This window comes from Xenia sp. Carnegie-2017, unplaced genomic scaffold (genome assembly GCF_021976095.1).
Source record: "Xenia sp. Carnegie-2017 unplaced genomic scaffold, XeniaSp_v1 HiC_scaffold_23, whole genome shotgun sequence".
Taxonomy (NCBI): domain Eukaryota; kingdom Metazoa; phylum Cnidaria; class Anthozoa; order Malacalcyonacea; family Xeniidae; genus Xenia; species Xenia sp. Carnegie-2017.
The window spans coordinates 4,934,275-4,955,160 of NW_025813486.1; the positions used below are offsets into that span (position 1 = coordinate 4,934,275).

Consider the following 20,886-nt stretch of genomic DNA (forward strand, 5'->3'; position numbering starts at 1 on the left):
TTACAAAATGAAATATGCAAAAATACAAAATAAAATATCATTACAAAGCATTGTATTACTAATTTACAAAGATATTCAACCATCATCGATCATCGCACAATAACAAATAGCCACCGAATGAGGATTCGCTAATTTGTCAATGAAAATTACGAAATACACTGAAGTATTGACTGCATGGTAAGACCTAGTTCTCATTTATCGAAAAGCGTCGCTAGTATCGGCGATTTTTATCGCCGATTGTCGGTAATGGCCAGTTCACTAGACGTTCTCAATCGGGCGATGATATATTAGTCAACGCACTTTGATATTCATCCCATTGAACTAAAATACATGGAGCGCTACCTGCAATAGAAAAGCCTAATAATTTTTTGAAGTCAAATTTTACACCGAGACACGCGTGTGTAGCCAAATAATTTTCACTCCGCGACAGAATCTCGAAACACTAAGCACGCGTGTCTGGGTGTAAGACTTGGCTTCAAATATTTGCTTCAGGTAGCGTTCCATGTATTTTAGTTCAATGATTCATACAAAAGAAAAAATGGCTCATTTCAATCTACAGTTGATAATTTCTGTGCAGATTCAATTTTTTATAATAATAGTTGTCGCCAAAGTCGCCCAACTCAACAGATTCTTGTTCTAAAAGATTCTTTAAGCAAGAAATACTCGGCATTGATCGGCGACGATCGCAAGAAACAAACTGTTTTGTTTTTTGCGATGGCAGCTCCGATATTCGGCGACTAACACAAAAAATCGGGAACACACTTTTTAATCTGTTCTCGTTAATCGTAAGCGCTCGTTGACGTCGTAAAAGCTTTATATCGCAGACGTTTTGCGATGAATGAGAACTAGGCTTCAAGGCTTATGGTTTAGTTACGCAAGTATATTTAATATTCTTGCGTATTTACAATTTTTGACACAACAAAATCAATTATGATATGTACAAATTTGTCCAGCTCCAATTCAGTGATAATATGTTCATTAGTCAGAGTATTTTACGAAAATAATATTTCACGAATGTTCATTTTGGAACCATACGCAATACGTCATCTGTTACTATCTATCTCAAAGACCTGATGACATAAAGGATTTTCGCTAAGTAAATCCTTAAGAAATATGAACACTCTTCAAAACTACCGACTGAATATAGTGAAAAGTCGTACCGTTGTGATTGAATTGAAATTTGCCAAAGTGATTATATACAGGTCTTAGTTACCGCGCTATTTAGTCCAGTAAACAAATGACAGAGGTTAGACAAAAATGATATCGAAGTTTTCTCACCCAGAATATGTTTATTAGCGATAGTCAAAGCATTTATAACCCCCCCCCTGATTCTATCCATGGGAACCCTATAAAATGATGACCGTAGGAATATTGACGACTGAGATGGCTGCCGTTGGACAAGTCATTGATGGTCCGCGTTCACTATGTGTAAGTGTTGTAAACTAAGAAAACTATGTCGTCATCGCCATTTTCTTTCCTTTGTTCCTCTTGCAGGTTATTTAGACACATGATTCTTTTGAGCTGCCCACAGGCAGTTGTACAGTTCAACTCATTCTTGCAGCAAGTACAACACCTTTTGCTATGAAACTGCCATCACACTTCTATCTGATTATATTGAAAATGCCTGATGTAGCGGTCTCCTTGCTCATTCTTATAAGAAAAAGACCAAAATTAGACTTCTGCCATCCCCATGCATTGAGAGGAAGATCCAACTTCTGCCAAGCTTGCACTTGATGGTAGGTGCGGTAGCAATAGAACCTAGCGGCATCGGAGGTTGACAGAAGCTTCTCCAGGGGCATAAACCCTATAGAAGTTGTGACTTTAATCTGGAGCTTCTGTACACGTGCTGATAGACTTGATAATGTTGTAGCTACAACCATACATATCAAGTAGGACTTGTCTTAGGCTTTAGCGATTTCTGGTTATGAAGAAGAAGCACTCATGAATACTGTGCAAGAATCTTTAAGGGTTGCAAACTTCTTCAGCACAGTCGCATTGACAATGTGAAATGGTGGAGAAGTAGTATCACAGCAACTGATGGCATGTAAGAAAAGAAAACTTTTTTGAATGGATTAGATCAAGTTTCTTCTTTAGGGGAGATGTACATACAGTCAGTCTCGTCCTTTCCCTTTTCATTTAGAGGTCACTACTAGAGAGATCCCAATGTTGAACCAACAACAGGAAGACATAAGTATCTTTGGCTACGACAGCTGTTGGTTAATTATGCAATGCAAAGTGAGACGCTTCAAGGCAAATTGTATAATCTGCATCTTCAACAGCATACGCAAGCTGTTTATATATAAGGATGTAGGAAAAGGACACAACTCATGCTCCAATAGTTCAGGAAGAGAGAGTTCTCTCTGACACTAATTGGCCGCAAGTACATATTGAAGCTTCCAGTAGCAGTTTTTATATCAACTGCAGACGCTAGGGTTTTGACTTAATAGCTTTGTTGACTTAGTTTTGACTTTCGTCTTAGGTTTTTGAAAAAATTTGTACTCACTAACTGAATGGCCTGCCATACCTCTAATTATCCAAAGATACAGATGTCTTAAAGTTGTCTCACATTTAGCGAGATAACGTGAAAATGACGAGAAAAACTGCATGCATAACTACCCAACTTGCCATCAGTTGCTTTGACACTACGTCCCCACCACATGGCATTGTTGAGGTGGCTGTGCTGAAGAAGTTTGCAACCCTTAAAAATTCTTGTACAGTGTTCATGACGAGAAATCCCTACTTGATATGTATGGTTGTACACCATTATCAAGTTTAGCATCCGCATGTGTACAGAAGTTCCAGACTAAAGTCGCATTTTACACGGGGTTTTTACTTCCGGAGAAACTTCCGCCAACTTCAAATTCTGCTAGGTTCCATTGTCAACGCACCTAACATCAAGTGCAAGCATGGTGCTGTGTGGATCTTTCTCGCAATGAAACAGAATAGCAGAAGTCCAATTCTGGTCTTTGTCCCGTAAGAATGAGTAAGGTTACCACTCCTTCGAGCCTTTTCAAATAATCAGATAGAACTGTGAAGGCAGTTTCAAAACAAAAATTGTACTTCCTTACAGTTTCTTAGCTTACAAATATTGAACGAGGACCATCTTTGATTTGTTCGATGGCAGCGATCTTGGATTTTCCTAAGGTCAAATTATAAGAAAAGTTTTGATAAAATTTAAGAAGTTTAAGTGAATGTGTACACTAAACTGACAAAAATAAAGAGATTTCACGCGAAAAAATTCTTTGTCAGCCTTATTTTAGGCGAGAAACTATTTTGTCTATTATTTTTGTCTAACTTCACCATACAAAACATCCTTCGTTTACTGGACTAATTGTAGAAGAGCTTGGGCCAATAGATCAAAGTGCGCGCGCATCATGGAGTTCTTCCGGTAAGTCACCCCTCTCATCCAAACGCTCCCACATCCATTGTATAATTGCGGAAATTGTAGTAACTTGACTCTCAAGGGAAGCTATTCGATTTTGCTCACCACGATTCTCAAGACTCTCAATTCTCCTTTCTAGACTCTCGATCTTCCTTTCCAGGCCGGTAAGTTTTCCTACTAGCATAAAAAATTTTTCTGAGAGATTAGAACGAACAGCTGTGATTCGGTCACCCAAGTCTTGAACAGCAGTGGTAAACTCTGGGCGTGGTACATAGTTACTTAACAAGGTAAGAAATGCTTTAACATATCGTAACAAGGCGAACACGTGATCAATTAGATTGTCCTTCATATGTTGTTGGATCTCCTTTCGTTTTAATGTCTGCGAAGGAAAAATAAAAATAGCAATGAAAACATATTCTTTTAACAAAATATTTAGCTGCCAGTTACTTCAATCTAAACACGATAACGATGTCAAGTACCATTTCCTTCAAAACGTTTAATCATCAAAATAGGTGGAGAATACACGAAAAAACACTGCTTCCAAATGGACAACCTAATGAACCGATACTAACCTACTTTCTGACACGTAAAGCTTTTGGACGCCATTATGATCAGATGGTTATATAAAAGTTGTATGAGGAAAAGTGGACAATTTTGAACTGTTTGTAGTAGACTATAAATTTAGTTAAACATCTCGGGGGTTATTGCTAATATAGCTTTGCAGCACAAAGTATCGCAGAAAAAAAAAACAAACAGAAATTTCAACCTCGAAAAACGGAAGAGGGTCAGGCTTCAATAGAAAACGTTTTAATATATTGAGCAAACATAAATGATTTGTTAAAAACAATGTCAATTTCATGAAATGTTAATGTTATATTCTTTGGAACTTTCAATAAAATTTAAATTTTGGTCAAAGAATTTTGCAGGTACGTTTCATCGTTGCAGACATGAAATTGTAAAATAGTTCAAATATTCTTACTTTGTCATGACTGCATCCAATAGCTTGAAATTCACATTCAGTGGGCACTTCATCACAAATTGTACTTTCATGGTGCTCAATATTCTTCCTGGGTATCATTTGATTGCAATATTTACAAGTGACGAGTGCATTTTCACACACATTTTCTTTATGATCCTACATGGCAAAAAAATAATACAAGGTAACGACTGTTTGGTGGATATAAAGTTCAATCTAATTTCTTAAAAGGCGGTAAAAAGGAGTTGATTCTTTTTGTCAAGTAACAACAATAATCAGTATACAGATGTATAATAAGATACACATTAAGACACAAACTATTTATCTCATCTTGCTGTGTTCCCGTGATCAATGGACAAATATTCTACATACCTTAAGTGAAGCATACGGGACATCTTTACCACAATATTCACATTTTATTTTTCAATATTCACATTCATTCTTCAAATGTTCACCAAGGAGAGAGCGAGTTAACTGAATGTTACACTGTTTATGTACGCAGCTGATGAGCGCATGCTCACAAACTTGAGAATGACCCTGACAAAAAAGAAACTTAATAAGTAAAAATGCCAAACTTTTTTAAATAAATTTCTCAATTCAACTCACTTCCAACTCTTCGTAGGTACCAAACCATTTACACTGTTCAGAGAGACAATGTAATTGAATCTTTTTCATTTCACGCTTGGTGAAAGCATCTGGGAAAACCTATTTAAGTTTGAAGAAATTTATTTTTTAGGTCACAAGAATGCAACAAGATAAAGTTACTTCACCACAATTTAAGTTTGAATAAGAAGTTCAATAAAACAATAAATCATCAATGTAAATTTGGTACAAATCTTACTTATTTTTCTTAAAAAAAAACATGCAAGAAAAACTACATTGAAAAGAGTACATTTCATAGTAATGAATTACATCTTTGTGCACGAAATTAATCCTCAATATGTTATAATCAACTGTAACTATTAAATTCCATTTGAAATATGTATTTACAAGCAACAGGAAAAATGGTGAATTTCAGCCACCTAGTAGATTGAACTGTTAAAACTTTGAAATATTTCCACCTACCTCATTCTTGCTCACCTTTTCCTGATCTTCGGGACATTTTGGATCAGGACCACTACAGATCAAAGGAATATAAAAACTGTTAAAAAAATGGTGAATTACAAACAATGGGGTAACCTGTTCCACAGTTGGTGCCTAGAGGAAAAGGGAGAAAAATTCATTCATGCATGTCTGACAAATTTACCTCCCTTTAAAATCAGTTGTTATTTTGAGCAAGATTAGGCAACTGTTTTTACTTTCTAACTATCACATCAAAAAACCCAAATAACAATTTTGAGGCACTACTTAAACTAAAATGATATCAAGAATTTTGCAGCATATGATTTGCAAAATATTATATAGAAATTGAAATGTAGTTATGCACAATAAAACAGGAAGAAATTTAGGATAAAAACCCTTAATGTAGCAAACTTTCTCCTTAGCTGGTTTTAGTTTAATTTGGTACAAGATATGCTACAACCTCTTAAGGGTTAAAAATTATCTTCTTGCATTGACATATGTGTTACAACAATAAGAAATGTGTTACAGTATTGAGATATTTATTCCAAAGCCATCATCAGAGAATAACATAGCTATATCTAGTATCCAGAAGGTGCGAGTTCAAATCTCATCCAAGTCACATGTTTTTCATGCGCATATAAACTGTGTCAGGATTAATATTACATTACATTGAGATATTTGATACAACATTGAGATATTTGATACAACATTGGGATATGTGATACAACATTGAAATATAAGATACAACAGAGAGATACATATATGGGAATCTCTATTTATTTCAATAATATTCTAACAGCATTTCTTCAGGAATTATGTTCAATAAATGTTCCCATAGAGCCCAAACAGGATACAACATTCAGATATATTATACAACATTGAGATAAGTGATAGGATATTGCAATCATGGTATCTTTGAAAGTGTAAATATGACAAGTACCATCTTTAAATCTCATATCTTTTCAAAGATGATTTGGAGAAAAAGTTAACTTAAGAATTTATGCTTATCTAACCCAAGCAAGATGTCGATACAAGATTTACAAAACAAGTGTCCACACGAGGTCTGTAAAGGATTGACAAGGAGGTGATGACAATGACTACATATAAATTTTGAATCCATAGCGTGAGAACGCTGTTGTTGCTTTGGTTTGTAAAAAGATGAAAAATTAAATCATTATAAGAAAGAAAACATATTTATCTCATTCGACAGATTATATAAATGACATGGCTGGCCGTAATTCGAACCCGGTTAGCCCTCACATTTGACATGATTTTGGCATTCGTCTTCATAAGCTCTACAAATTGTAATTTTTACAAGATTGTACATGAAGGATTGTCGGAAGTATAACAGTGAAAAATAAACATCAGATGTCGGATCGGATCCCTAACCATTGCGTATTTTATACTATATAAGCCATGCTCGTATTCATGAATAATCGTTCGTGAAGTTTATCGTGTTTCAGAGAATAGACTCATAAAAAAGCCCTGATATTTTGGTAAAGCACAAATATTGACACTCCGTATAAAGTAAACAGCATTTTATTCTGAGCATTTCAACGAGTGTTATATATTACATATATCATAATCAGTAGAATATGTGGTAGTATGTAAGACTAGACAAAACGTTTAGAATGTTTACTTTATACGGAGTGTAAAATACTTTTTTGCAGTGGTAATACTGATGCTATTCCAACTTTATCGAATTTGAGATTGTAATCATTATATAATTCAAGCAAAGTAAGCATAACTGAAGATAAAAACATTTCTCACCTTCAAGGCAAGTGGTTTATATATTGTTTATATTTTGACGTCGTTTAAATAATGTTTATATCCTCGTTTGTTCAGTCGACCACTTTGTAATGACACGAGATCATTTAACTGACTGTAAAAGATCGTTGAGAGAAGCCTTTAAAAAAACAAACGCAATCCTTGCTGCTCTCATTTGTATTTTCATACTCACCAACAACGCTCCCACCACGAGCGTATGAATGAATGATGTAAACGTATGAACGAATGGTATTTTAAATGTCATATGATTTTCGGCACGTGAACAAGCATATGAACAACCATGTGAAGAACACATGAACAACGCATGGTTTTTGACATACCTAATACATTAGATTAGCACAACTTTATATAAGAGTAACTTTAGTGAATAACAAGGTCTAATTTCAAAAATTGATACCGTACGGGCAATTTCTTGGAATAAAAATATTATATTTATATGGTAAATTCAAATATTTCTGTGAAGAATTAAGAAAGCCTGAAGATTTATCTCAATTTTTAAAGATATTTTGATAAACGTCCAAGCTTACATCGGCTAGATATTTATCAGAGACGAGTTTTATTCTTATCCAAATAAAATAATTCTGACTGAATACAAACTATTGTGTGGGTATATTAATACATTTATGTACATCGTGGATGCAGTGAATGAGTTTTACAGACTGAACTTGCTTGCCAGATCACCATTTTCCTCAAAAAGTCATCATATATAAAATGTCGATATTATCATCGGGGTTTATAAGATATCATTGACATCTAAGTTTTCTATACATCGACTAGAAAATCAGATAAATCATTGGGAGTTTAGTATCAAACTTTCACGCGCTTTAATCGTCTGGATTTGTTAGCTGACAGTAAGCCAGATTCCCCTGGTTTGGGTTCTGCACCATCCCCATATTTTCCACTTACCATTTTATTGCAAGCAGGGCTGAAAGTAACAGCCTCCCATGTAGCAAAAGTACAATTGCTTTCAGAAGAAATCGGTTGGGCAGAGCTGAATACTTGAATATTTACACTGACACACACCCCACTCAACGTTCTAGTTTTGCCCGCGAGACGCAGATGATATAAAAGTATCGCTTGAATAACATAACTTGATCGTAGTCCAGGACTGTAGTCAGTTGTGCCCGACTGACTTTTTTGAAAGTGATTTGTCAAGGATTTTCTCTTCATCTTCACGTCAAGTGGTACTGCTTTGTCTATCACTCTCAGTCTGCATTCTGGTAAATCAGGAGTCTCTGGATTACGTAACGTTATTCCTGGCATCTTTTGGACACGACGCACTTCCGTATATTCTCTTTTATTCTCTTCCTCCCTTTATAAGCCAATATTTTGCAGGTAAAATTCCCAAATGTAAACTCAAAACCGTGATGTTCTTGTCTTCAGACAGCTTTAACGAGGTGTGAAGGTTACCGAATTTTGACTTTTTCCGTCGTAGACTTTGTTTATGCTTTACCCATACGTCAATGCAACTTGTATTTGCCGACCGTCAAGATCTCATTCAAAATTAAGTCATATATTCTTCTTGATCTCTTTCGTAGATTTACTAGATTACCTAGTGATCTCATAACATAACCAGTGATCATTATAAGTTTTTTCATTGAAATGTACTTGGTGTAGTCTATAATAGCGCTAAGATGTTGCCTGAGATGATATTCTTTGGGATGTTGGTGATGCACGAAGTCTCAGGGAGAAGAGCTATTTTAACCGATTCCCTATTTAACTCAGTTCCATTAGTACTGCCAGTCCTCCACTCCCAGCTCATACTGTTGTGACAGATGATAGGAAGGGCCAGAATACCAACAGATCTATCCTCCTGAATATACAAAATACCCCTCAGGACAGAATATACGAAAATGAGAAGTAGCACTGAAATATTTATAATACAATGAATGCTAATTATAAAGCTAATTTTACAGGATGTAGAAAAAAATAAGACCTTTATAAATTGACCTTTTGTGATTATTTCAATACCAATCATTATATGCTATTGCTAAGCCCATGGGTGCATAAAGTATTGCATGCTATACGTTCATATATTGCATATCTAAGTTATGAACATGAAAGCTTTTCTGTCCTTGAAATTTAATTTAACTTCTTGAACAGGAACAGTATTTAGGCACCAGCAGGATTTAAATGGTGGTCATGTATTGAAATTTCACAGAGTCTGTTCAACCGTACGTGCAGAAAGAAAAGATAAAAGAAGTCAAAACCATTTTTTGTGAAATATCTCCTTGAGTTTATGGAAACCAATTTCATTGAGTTGTGTGTGATAAATGTTGGTTTTAACAGAGTATCTTTCTTCCATTGAAGTGGTAAATGTGAGCGACACTGTGATCTTTATTCATGTAAAGTATGAGATCTTAGATTTAGAAACTAATTTTCGTTCCATTCTTGATTTTAGACATGAACATTTCTCTGTTAAAGACAAAATCGTCATCAAATAAGGTTGTCAAACAACGATGTTTGTGGTTTATATTCACCACGATGATAGACTTGCATAACTATAAAGAAAGTGATTATTGTCGACGGTGGATATGCATCGATGTGTCTTTTGTTCATCATTCCTTTTAGGCTGAGTTACACATAAAAATTAACAATTTGTGCTATGCAGCTGTAGATTCTGTACTTTTGGTAGAAATTTTACATTTCAGGAGCTGCGTGAAGCTTGAAAAATCCTAAATGTAAGTACTTTTTACGTTAGTAGTTTTTGTCATTAATTTTACTGGTAGTACATTGTGAACTGACATTATCTTCTATTATCTTATTGTATAGAAAGTCTTATCAAGAATGGACAGTATATACTTGAATAATATCCTCGACCAATGATCAAGGATGGGACAGTATATGACGTTAGAAAAGACGAGACATGTTTTGTCCATCAATCCGTCTACATCACATGTAGACGGATAAAGTTTGCCCAAAGGAAAGAAACTTCTACTTGGGGTTAATGGGTACAAATGGTACCTTAGCGTAGAGGATGGAAATAGCATCTGTAGGAAGACCCTAGAAGACTGGATCTAGCGAGCAAGAACTTTTAAAGACAAAGGAAAGATGGTGGTTTTTCTGGATAGAAAAAATATCTCTCCCTTAGTACGGTAAAAGCATGCAGTCCTAGTAGTTAGCCACCTTTATTAATTTAAAGGACAAACCCTACTTTGGAGAGAAATGACTAAATAAAAATTTTCTGAAGAAACTTCCAATTCTTCTGTCGGTAAATTTTATTTCGACAAATTGAAACTTAAAAGTATTTTGTTTGTTAAGACATTTACAGATTAGAGGCGGCGTTTCAGTAAGTACTGTAAATGTGAAAAGTGGTATGTTGTCTACTTTTAAAGAAGATTTCATTCCTTGGAATTTCAATACTTTTTGCCACAGTGCAAGCGAGCATAAACGATTAGTACACCAGGTAAAGGTGTGTGGAATGTCTTCATAAAAACCTAAAAAAAAACATAGTTTTAATAAAAGTACCTTGTTTGTTTTCTTTAATGGTAGTATGAAGACAGGTCGCAGACGTTGTCACATATTTTACTTAATAGTAACTAAGGTTTCCATGTTCACCAATCCAGTTGCTGTCAAAGTCAAGTATGTGATAAACGTCAAAATAAAGCATAACGTAAATCAAGCGCCAGCATTTGTTTGGTTAAACTATCCCCAGTCCCTCGGTAACCAAACTCAATGTGTGCTTCTTCAGGTGATCACTGTTGATATTGTTTTTTGATATTGACTTTATTTTTCTAAAATGAGTGTTTGCACAAGAGAACGTCGTTCGGCTCTATAAAATACTTGAAGTACTTTCATCTAATCCATGTCATGAAGCAAGCGCTGGTTCTAAAATTTTAAGTGTTAGTGACACCATTGCGCAAAGCACTGAATGAAATGATGCAAAATAGGGACGCTTGAGTTGCGCTAGATACGACTTGGGTATGGATTAGATGTTAAAAAGCACAGGTTTTACGAAATTCCTATCAAAAACAATTTTCTCGATCAAAGTAGAAAATTGTTAAGTTCGATGATAGATTTGTGTGTAGGTAAACAGTAGCAAATTCCATGTTCGGTAAAAAATGGAGAATTTTACAAAAATGTCGATATACCTTCAAGACCATATTTTCAACCTTGAAAGTGCATTTTAATCTTTCTATTTTACTTTTTTTGGCTCTTTGAATCGCTTTAAAGGTATGTAAAGTTAATTGTTTATAAGGGTTCCTCCGGGGCGCGAAATTACGGCTAAAATCCCTAGTGTTTTTTTCCTGTTTAGTATTCTCCAAGTTCTCGTGAGATTATGTTCGGTCTTGGTTTATACCATTTAGGTTTTGTCATTAGGGATTTTTTTCGGTAAAGTCTAAAAAAACAGTGTCCTTGGTAAGGGACTAAAGTTGTACTTCATGTTATATACAATCATATAAACTAAAGACAGAATTCATTTTGTAAAAGAAGTTGTTTAGAGTACGTGCTCCCGATAAAGTGAACGACGTGACCATGAACCCTTTTTGACCGTTTGACAATCTTTGGAAGATAAATTTTTTTAAATAATTTAATAAATCTTTGATCTGTTTAATTTATTTCAAACAGCTATAATTTACCAAAAATGTCAAACACATCTTTTAGGAGCGATTCAATTTAGTCTTTGGGTTCGTTTTCCAACACTGTTCTTGAGTCAAAAATGCCCATATTATAGTTGAAGTTTTTAAGTAAGTTCTGACGTAAGCATCTCAATTGTACATTGTAATAGAAAAGGCATTTATGGCTTATTCTTATGTTTAAGATAAGTATGTTCAATTTAATTTAATTAAATTTTGCTCTGAAAATGTTCATATTTGTTTATTGACACTTCTCTTCGATTTTGGGAGTAAATGGGATTATGATGTACGTTTGTTTCTTTCCCAGTGGTCCTTTAGTGGTCCAGCAGGTGGTTTGTGTACCGTTGCATGAGTTATAAATGCTTACAAACTAAGTTCACACGTCTCCGATTCAGTCCGATTTATACTTGCTGTGCGACTGTATGACATTTAAAAAAGAATGCCGTGTGTTATGTAAACGAGTACAAAATAATTCATAGTCTTGTGAAAATTGATGAAGACTTGTTACCATTGCCAACCAATCCTTGCAGCAATAGTAAAACACGGTTGTGCAATCATATGTTGCAACTTACTGTAAAACAAGAACATTTCTAAAAGCATACTTAAATAAAAGCAGGAGACTCTAGATTAGGAGGCAAAAATGTCTGCCTTCATGAAAAATCTCTTGCACTATTATGAATTACATGAATCATGTTGTTTTTAATGTTAGTAACGTTATGTTTAAATTGCTGGTGAAAGCTGTAGCTTGTTCTTTATTACTTAGTAGTTTACTACGTTCCTTTGTTATTGTAGTATGTGCTGTCTGCAAAGTTAAAAAAGTTAACAAAAGCTAAATGATGCTATTCGTACAAAACTTTAAACTAAAACTGTCACACAATTATTACTGAGTGCTTTCATGTGACATTAATGTGCGGATACCTAGCAAATGATCTGGGATCTAAGATGATAAAATTAACATATAAATCTTGCGCATGCAACTTTCAACAATTCTACAACCTTTATCATCGATTAAAAAAGATGGATGCAAAAAACAGGTCGTATGATGTGTTCACGGTAGTTTAAGAAGTTTTGTGTAGATGTTGATCAATTTGTTTGTAAGCGAACGTGGGAAACCATTCCATGGAGCAAAATTTTTGATAAATATCTCTATTCTTCTTCAAATTAGATAACGCAATCATATGTTCTTTTGTTAGAAAAAATTCTATGGAATCAACATTACACTATGAAAAAGCGCGCGTAAGGTTTCATAACCATACACGTATGACGTAATGGTCTTTAATGTATTTGTTGTCTATAATAATCATAAATATATCGTACAAGAAAAGAATATGACAAAGTTTGTAGAACTTGAATATCGATGACAGGGTCAAGCGTCGATCCCACATCATAGATTGCGTTGTCTTGACTCTAACAATTACCAATCGGCTACACAAGCGTTCATTGTAGTTAACGAAAAAAGTCGTAATGTTTTATAAAATAGTGATGTTGGAATTGCTGTCTTAAAAACTGATGATTTCAAAAATTCTTCACTTTTTGCATGTTTGGACCCAATTATTTCTTAAATTTCAAAAATTTTCCATTGATACTACATCATTTGATTTGTTTTTTTCACGCCCTATCTTTGGTGAGAATATGGTAATTGGTCATATAAACTTTAATGAATTCCGTCTTTGGATGGCCCAATATTATTTTAATAGATGGCCTAATTCAAATACGTTGGAGTTTTTGTATTTATGAAATTTTACGAATGAAAATGTTATAAACTCGAAATTTACAAATTCTTACAGGTTATATTTTGCCTCGGGAATAGACAAAGTTGAAACAGATGCCAAATAAGTGCTGAAACGCCGTGGCCTCCCGTAAACCTTAGGCATTAAGTTATTCTTTCAATTCACCATCCACTATATGTTCGTGAAGTTGTCGAGAAAGTTATACACCAGTATTCTAAAAACTCACAAAAACTCTAACCCTCAATGTGTGCAACACAAAAGTCTTGATCTTACTAGTCAATGCAAACTCATTTCCCCATCAATCTATGATATAAGATTTTTGGTAAAATACTTCAAATCAAGCAATCAGTGGAGTGAATACAAGGTCTTCCAGCAGTTATAAGACTATTTTTAAACTTTATTCAATGAATGTGGGTGTGTGAGAGTTTTTAGAAAACAGGTGATACAGAGAGAGGTAGTTAACCTTACCTGTATATTCAATATTCATTAAATAAATCAAATTAAAACTAATTAAAATATTAAAGAGTTCATTATAAGAAATTCTGTTGATCACATGAAAAATGTTATTTAATTCAACTAATTTGTATTGATTAGCTACGTAATTAATTTGAAATAGTAAAACAAAAAAGCACTCCTAAATTCTACCTATGGAGTTGCTCAACAGACGATTCTTAGGTTTACAGCAAAAGCAACCCCCAAGAGCCCATAACATCAGGACCAGACTTTTAAGCTGCGTTCTATACCAGATTCACTCATCACGACATCTTCATTTGCTGTAAAGGCTTCATTTGTTTTTTTAATTGCCTTTGTTCTGTCTCTTCAGACAATAAATGTTTATTAAATTCAGAGCTTAAGTCTAATTAATTGTGCTTCTGGCATAGGCCATTATCACTGCCTTTTAATACTTTAATAAACGGGACCTTGGTAATATTGTAACTACAGAAATACCATTTACTATCGTATAAGAGTTTTATTATGTATTTTATAAAGTTGACTTTAAATGTCATACGTCTTAAACAAAAGCAATTGAGAATAAAATTTAAATAATCAGATATTGTATCATTCAATAATGTGAGCTAGATGCAGAAATGTGATTATGCATCATCCAAATACGTCGTGAAAAGTGTTTTGCTACTTTACATCTATAAAATAAAACCTTTAACTACCGTATCGTCGATTTCTTACTTGTTTTCCTGTCAGTAAACTTTTCATTGTAGTTCGCTTTCATTAAAAACTGAACAAGCTCTTAAGTTCTGGGTTGTTTTTAATTCGTCATTACATCAGACAGCCACACGCACCCAAACTATGATTTCAAAAAGAACTCCTTAGGATCATTAACTTTATAAAATGGATGGTTTGAGTGCTGGTCGCAATCAATCGACCTGTCAATGAAAGCCAACAATCAAAATAATCATATACGTGAAAAATTAATTTGTCTTTTCCAATTTGAGTAAATTCTATTTTACACGGTATCTTTCCTGTTCACTTGCCTTTTCACAAACTGTTTTTACTGTTTAAAAACTGTTTATTTTATGTGGTTTCTTTTCACTGAAATTGAAAAAGTTCTTGAGATCTGGATTGTTTTTCACTTCTTCTTCATTGGACCTCACAATAGCATGCACTCGAACAGGGAGATTAGGGAATTTTTTGAGAATATACGCCTTGTGATCGCCAATCTTATAAAATTGTTCTAGTTGTGGTCTTGGCCGTGGTCGATCGTTCCAATGTTGGTTAATATTTCGAATAAGTCTTAAACATTCTGTCCATGAAGAGCCATATATAAATATTTTTTCAGTCACCACGTCCGTTCTAAAATAATCATAAACATCACTGTCTATTTTACTTTTCCAATCTGCGGATTCACTATTCAATTGTTGAACGACACTACACAGGGGATCATTTGTCTTAATCTGCTGAAGATTTCCAACTTTACATAATAAGTCAAATTTCTCGTCATCCGACATAAGAAATGGGTGTTTTAACGCCACGGTAGCCGATGGTCTGTCTTCTGGTTGTCGATTTAACATCCACGACAGAAGGTCCTTTAGTGTTTCATCCTCGATTTCATCCAAACCAACAGGGTTTCCTTTTAACATATTGTCCAATCTAAGCCGTTTCGTTCCAAAAGGGTGTTTTCCTTTTGTTGCAATATAATAAGCTACCATTCCTGCATTCTAAAAAGAATAACAATGTAATGTTACAAATTGACTTTATACATGCATGTCGTGCAAATGGTTATATTCCTGCACCTACCATTACATCAGACTCTTTCTTGTACCGTCCTTTATCGACTGTATCTTTATCTTCACAATATGATTCAGGAGCAATCCAATACTCAGTTCCCGTGTTAGGCTTGCTTTCATATGTCGTACAATCATTATTCAACATTCGACTAATGCCAAAATCAGCTATCAAAAATTTGCCTTGTGAATCTCGAAGAACATTGGTGGGCTTTAAATCACGATGAAGAATAGGATTTGGGCCGCTATGAAGATCAGCTAATCCTTGCAAAATTTGTCAGAGAATTTCGGGAAGAGCTTTTTGAAGATCGTGTGAAGTAGAAGACTTGACAAAACTCTCCAATGACTCTTCACATAAGTCTAACTTCAAATATACATATTCTGTTCCAGTCTCTTCCTCTAGGAAAGAATAATTCACAACATATTTCGACTTTCTTGCGTTGAATTCATTCAAAATTTTCTTTTCGTGCAGCGCAAGCTGGTTGTAGCTATCTCGATGTATTCGTTTTACTGCTTTACCGTAACCATCCTTACCCAGTCCAAGAAAAACACGGGTTGCATCACTTCCTTTGCCAATGCAAAATTCTTTTGAGAAAATTGCCCACCACTTTAACCTTGTCACTGGAATTGCGTCCATATTCAATCAATTTTAAAAACAATTCTCTATGTTTCGTTGACTCATCAATGTATTTCCACTCTTGTAACACTAATTCTAAAAAAATTAGATAAAATATTACATTCAAAGGTGAAAGAAACGAAATAAATACGTCAAAATAGCTTAAACTTTCCCATTCAGGAAAAGATATTATTAGCTCCGGCTCATTTTTGAAAAACTTATCAACAACCATTACACAAATCATAAGTTCTTTAATTGTACAAACAATCCATTGTAGGCAATTAGCCAATCAAAACTAATTTAAATCTACATTCAAAGAAAGATTACTAATTTCCTTTGATAGTTCGTTCATATAAAAACACTTTTAAAAACATGGAAATTGTTCCTGTAACCTAACATAATTGTTTTGCAACATTATCACATTTCCGCGTCATAAAAGAAACCTGGTCATCAGTTTATATAAAACTGGAGCCAATGACTGGAGCTTGTGGCATAGCCACATAGCCACTACTTGGAACTTCCACTAGAGATATAACAAAGTTCAAGTGAATGTAATTTAGTTAAACACGAAGGTAAATTTCCTACCTGCGAGGATTTGAGCTTTGGTGGCCATATTTTATAAAACGATCCTCTGCGTTCTGTTTTGAAGAACCACGGAAGTAAATAACATGCTCCAGATGGTCCATCTTCGGGAGCATCCGAAAGATGGTAGACAGGTGTAGGTATCTTGCAGGCAAAGCCAAAGTATGTTAATTACTTCAAAAGTTCACTGAAGATATCTTCATCGTCAAAAATTCCAACCACAAACATCTAAACAAATCAGGTTACAGTGTTAGTAAAGACCAGGAAACTTTGTTAGTAAAGACCAGGTTACTATTAAATGAAGATATAATCTTCGCACTTTGCTGGACAATTTAAGCAATTGTCTCATGAACCTGAAAAATTCAGGTGACTCAACGGGATTCGAACCCATGACCTCTGCGGTGCCGGTGCAGTGCTCTGACCAACTGAGCTATGAAGTCACACAAAGTAGAGCACGTCAATTTTGTTGGGCTCTTGTTTTCTCGTGAAAGGAACGTCATATGAAAGAATGTTATATGCAGTGCGGTGTTTGAAATCAAATGAAGATATGATCTTCGCACTTTCCTGGACAATTTAAGCAATTGTCTCATGAGCCTGAAAAATTCAGGTGACTCAACGGGACTCGAACCCATGACCTCTGCGGTGACGGTGCAGTGCTCTGATAAACTGAGCTATGAAGACACACAGTGGAGAGTCTCCTTTCACGAGAAAACATGAGCCCAACAAAATAGACCTGCTCTCCACTGTGTGACTTCATAGCTCAGTTGGGCAGAGCACTGCACCGGCACCGCAAAGGTCATGGGTTCAAATCCCGTTGAGTCACCTGAATTTTTCAGATTGATGAGACAATTGATTAAATTGTCCAGCAAGTGCGAAGATCATATCTTCATTTAATTTCAAACACCGCACTGCATATAAAATTCTTTCATACCAGGTTACTATATTAAAAAGACTAATTTACGACTAATAATTAACTATTGTAGGTACTGATTACGTGTTATGTAAGACTAATAAAATTACAAACAACAACAAACCAAGATAGATGTTAACATGATACAAACCTTAAAATTTTCTAAGACATAACAGCATTTTGAAGCAATTCAATTTTGTCGTGATCAAACATAAACTTTACAATACCAATCATTCTAATGCTTTCGTTGTACTTAAGACTAAAATCGCGCCGAAATATTTTCTTGAGCAAGGATCCAAGCCAATACGGATTCAAAACAATATTTTTTTGCATACCTTGGATGTCCTAGCGTAAGAAAATTGGGGAAAAAACATGCAAATTAATATATTTTTTTATAGATCGTCAGTTGATGTGGGAGATAGTCAGGGATCAATTACAGTTGTAAAAGTAGTGACTTTTTTATTATATTTACTATGTATAATTGCTCCTCTTTACCACCTTTGATACACAGTTGTACTGGCAAAAATTACTTCTTTCCTACACCATTGTACATACAAGATATTAAGCTCACCTTAAAATACTGTAGCTCACCAATGGTGTCAAAATACGAAACACAGGATCGCAATTCACACTCTGTAACTTCAATTTTCCGAATGATTAACAACTCGTGAAGCTCGGAAAAAGATAAACACGGCACTTTAAGGGTGCTGCGAAGGGCTTTGATCTCTTTCTCGACGTTCATCCATGATTCTGGAAGAGTTATGTCAACATATGGGAACAGATTTTTATCCCTAGCGATCCTCACGAGTTCACGCCGTAACCTTAAGGTGCCTGCCAGCGATTTGTTGCTAATGGCAATGGCATCCAAGGCTAAATTGCCGTCTAAGTTCTCGTGCTCTTCCTGGAAGAAATGCTTTGAAATTTAATCATCATAAGAAATAAACTATGTGTGTGTTAGTTAGTAGTTACCAGGATGCAAAAGACAAATAAAAAATGTTTACGTTCTTTCTGTCTGTTTAAACTATGATATCAAATTGAACGGTAAGAACAAAAACATGCAAAATGTAAAATAAAATATTTACCTTATAATGTAAAGACAAAACAGGCAGTTTATCTTTCTGCTCTTGAAGTTGCTCCATAATTTTTGACTCTTCATCAGAAGAAACACAATGTTCCAGTTTACGTTTAACGTTTTCTATTATTTCACGTAACATTTCCTTGCGTTGTTTCTTCAAATTTTTCACAATATTTCGACATTTCAGATCGATCTCTTCTTCATTACGACATAGGTCAACGTGTGTAGGAACCAATAGGATTTTAGCTTTAGGAACACGTGATGCAACTAGAGATATCCATTGTGCAACTTCTTCGTGATAATTTGCAGAATTTTCAAAAACGTAACGAAATAAATTCACCACCAAGATAAATAACGCTCCTAAATTTGAAAACAACATGTACATTAGTAACGTACTATGTCGAGAGGATAGTAGCGATGACTAGGTACGTATACACATTCGGTTTCTTTAACCTGTTACTGACGGAATTTTTATAGATGAACTGCAATTCATATTCACAAATGAGCCATGACGGTAAAGTTCTCACGAGTTTCATAAACGTATCTAAATTTATCTTCGGAGAGTAAAAGTTGAGGAGTCATTTGATAAGCTTTCTGTCCTGCGCAATCAATAACCATCAACTCCAACTCGTCCACAAGTGGTTCAGGTTTCCAATTGTAAAACACGACACCAAATGTTCTGTCATCTTCATTTATCTGCGTCGATTCACCCTCCATCAACATTTTTACAAGACATGTTTTTCCCGCCATAGACTGTCCCAATATAAGTACCTAAATACAGTTACATAAAAAACGTTATTATGTACTGGAACTTGAAAACTTCAGTCAAACAGCACAATCTGGACACCAGTTCATACAAGAGTGACGTAGACAAGTGACGTAGCCAGGCCGCGAGTTTGGTCGTGCAACGGAAATATTCACTCACAGTAAAAACAATACATTTCTTAACAAATGAACAATGTTAATGATCTGAAATATACATAACATGACCGAATGTGCGAGCTGGCTGCCAGAGACTTAAATGCATGGTATAGATAGCTATTAAAATACATGGCCGAAAAGGCACAATCCTCTGTAGCTATATGATGTACTAACCTTTAGTCGTTTTGAATGAATATCTTTAGTTTTATCCATAGCGTGATAATAACTACGGATACTTTGTATTCCTTGATTACATACACCAACTGGTGGAACTTGTAAAGGATTATTGTCACATAAAAGTGTCTCCATTTGTCTAAGGTGTTTTATGTTTCGAGGTAGGGAAGACAAGAGATTCTCATGAAGATTAAGATATCGCAACTCCTTTAACTGGCCAATAGATCTTGGTAGAGTTTTTAATTTATTCTGATTAAGAACCAAGTGCCTCAAATTGACAAGGTTGAATAAATTCTCGTGTTAAGCCATCAACAGATTGCTGTTCAAATGTAACTTCTTCAAATTGATCAACTCAAAAAGTTCATTGGGAAGAGTGGAAAGTTTGTTCTTTGTAAGCTGTAATTGCTCTAATTTTTTCAATTTCTTGATATCTTCTGAGATATCCTGTAGTTACTGTCGCTTACATAAAGTTTATGTAGATTTGAAAGTCTTGTAACGCATGATGGTAGATGTTTCAATAAATTATTACTTATATCAAGAATTTCCAGATTTTGTAAATAAGCAAAAAGCTCAGGAAGGCCAGTAAGTTGACAATTACTGATACACAGCTCCTCGAGATTAATCAACCTGGTTAAATGCGCAGGAAAAGTTCCCAAATTATTGTTTCGCGCAAATCCAACACCTTGAGTTGGCTAAGATTACCTAAAGATTTCGAAATGATATATGGAGGACTTTCCTCATTTTCATTTTCACAACGACACAATACCAAATGTTCCAAGTTTTCCATTTTGCCCAATTCATGGGGGATCGTAATGTAGTTGGTAAAAATCTTGAAAACTTGCAACTGAGGATG

At 34.8% G+C, this 20,886-nt stretch overlaps 3 protein-coding genes and 1 long non-coding RNA gene across 5 annotated transcripts in view; all 4 read right to left on the minus strand.

Moving 5' to 3' along the window:
* The window catches only part of LOC124448722 (TNF receptor-associated factor 3-like), a 64,517-nt gene extending 57,941 nt beyond the window's left edge, over nucleotides 1-6,576 (minus strand). Inside the window, exons 1-5 of one of the 2 annotated variants that reach the window (XR_006949221.1) lie at nucleotides 6,434-6,576; nucleotides 5,424-5,499; nucleotides 4,965-5,063; nucleotides 4,731-4,895; nucleotides 4,362-4,517 (exon numbers count right to left, since the gene is read on the minus strand). Coding sequence is in view for 1 of the 2 variants with exons in the window: in XM_046999683.1 (XP_046855639.1) it covers nucleotides 4,362-4,460 (99 nt within the window). In the remaining variant the exon portion in view is untranslated. Of the gene's footprint in view, nucleotides 1-4,361; nucleotides 4,518-4,730; nucleotides 4,896-4,964; nucleotides 5,064-5,423; nucleotides 5,500-6,433 lie in introns of those variants that run through there. The other variant, XM_046999683.1, reaches the window with a different exon arrangement.
* A 7,889-nt stretch (nucleotides 6,577-14,465) lies between these two features.
* On the minus strand, nucleotides 14,466-16,069 carry LOC124448726 (serine/threonine-protein kinase/endoribonuclease IRE1-like). The gene is made up of 2 exons (XM_046999692.1): nucleotides 15,769-16,069; nucleotides 14,466-15,689 (listed from the first exon to the last, which is right to left on the minus strand). Exons 1-2 carry the CDS (start codon nucleotides 15,901-15,903, stop codon nucleotides 15,030-15,032), a joined length of 795 nt encoding a protein of 264 aa, XP_046855648.1. The 5' UTR covers nucleotides 15,904-16,069; the 3' UTR covers nucleotides 14,466-15,029.
* Nucleotides 16,070-16,228: 159 nt separating this feature from the next.
* On the minus strand, nucleotides 16,229-17,158 carry LOC124448739. The gene is made up of 2 exons (XR_006949225.1): nucleotides 16,957-17,158; nucleotides 16,229-16,467 (listed from the first exon to the last, which is right to left on the minus strand). It is a non-coding gene; the product is annotated as an uncharacterized LOC124448739 (long non-coding RNA).
* Nucleotides 17,159-18,450: 1,292 nt separating this feature from the next.
* LOC124448964 (leucine-rich repeat-containing protein 18-like) lies at nucleotides 18,451-20,725 on the minus strand (the record flags this gene model as incomplete). Its single annotated transcript, XM_046999908.1, has 5 exons — nucleotides 18,451-18,764; nucleotides 18,946-19,298; nucleotides 19,392-19,709; nucleotides 20,034-20,327; nucleotides 20,462-20,725. Coding segments are annotated over 3 exons (834 nt in total), but the record flags the coding sequence as incomplete, so codon positions are not given.
* Between the last annotated feature and the right edge of the window lie 161 nt (nucleotides 20,726-20,886).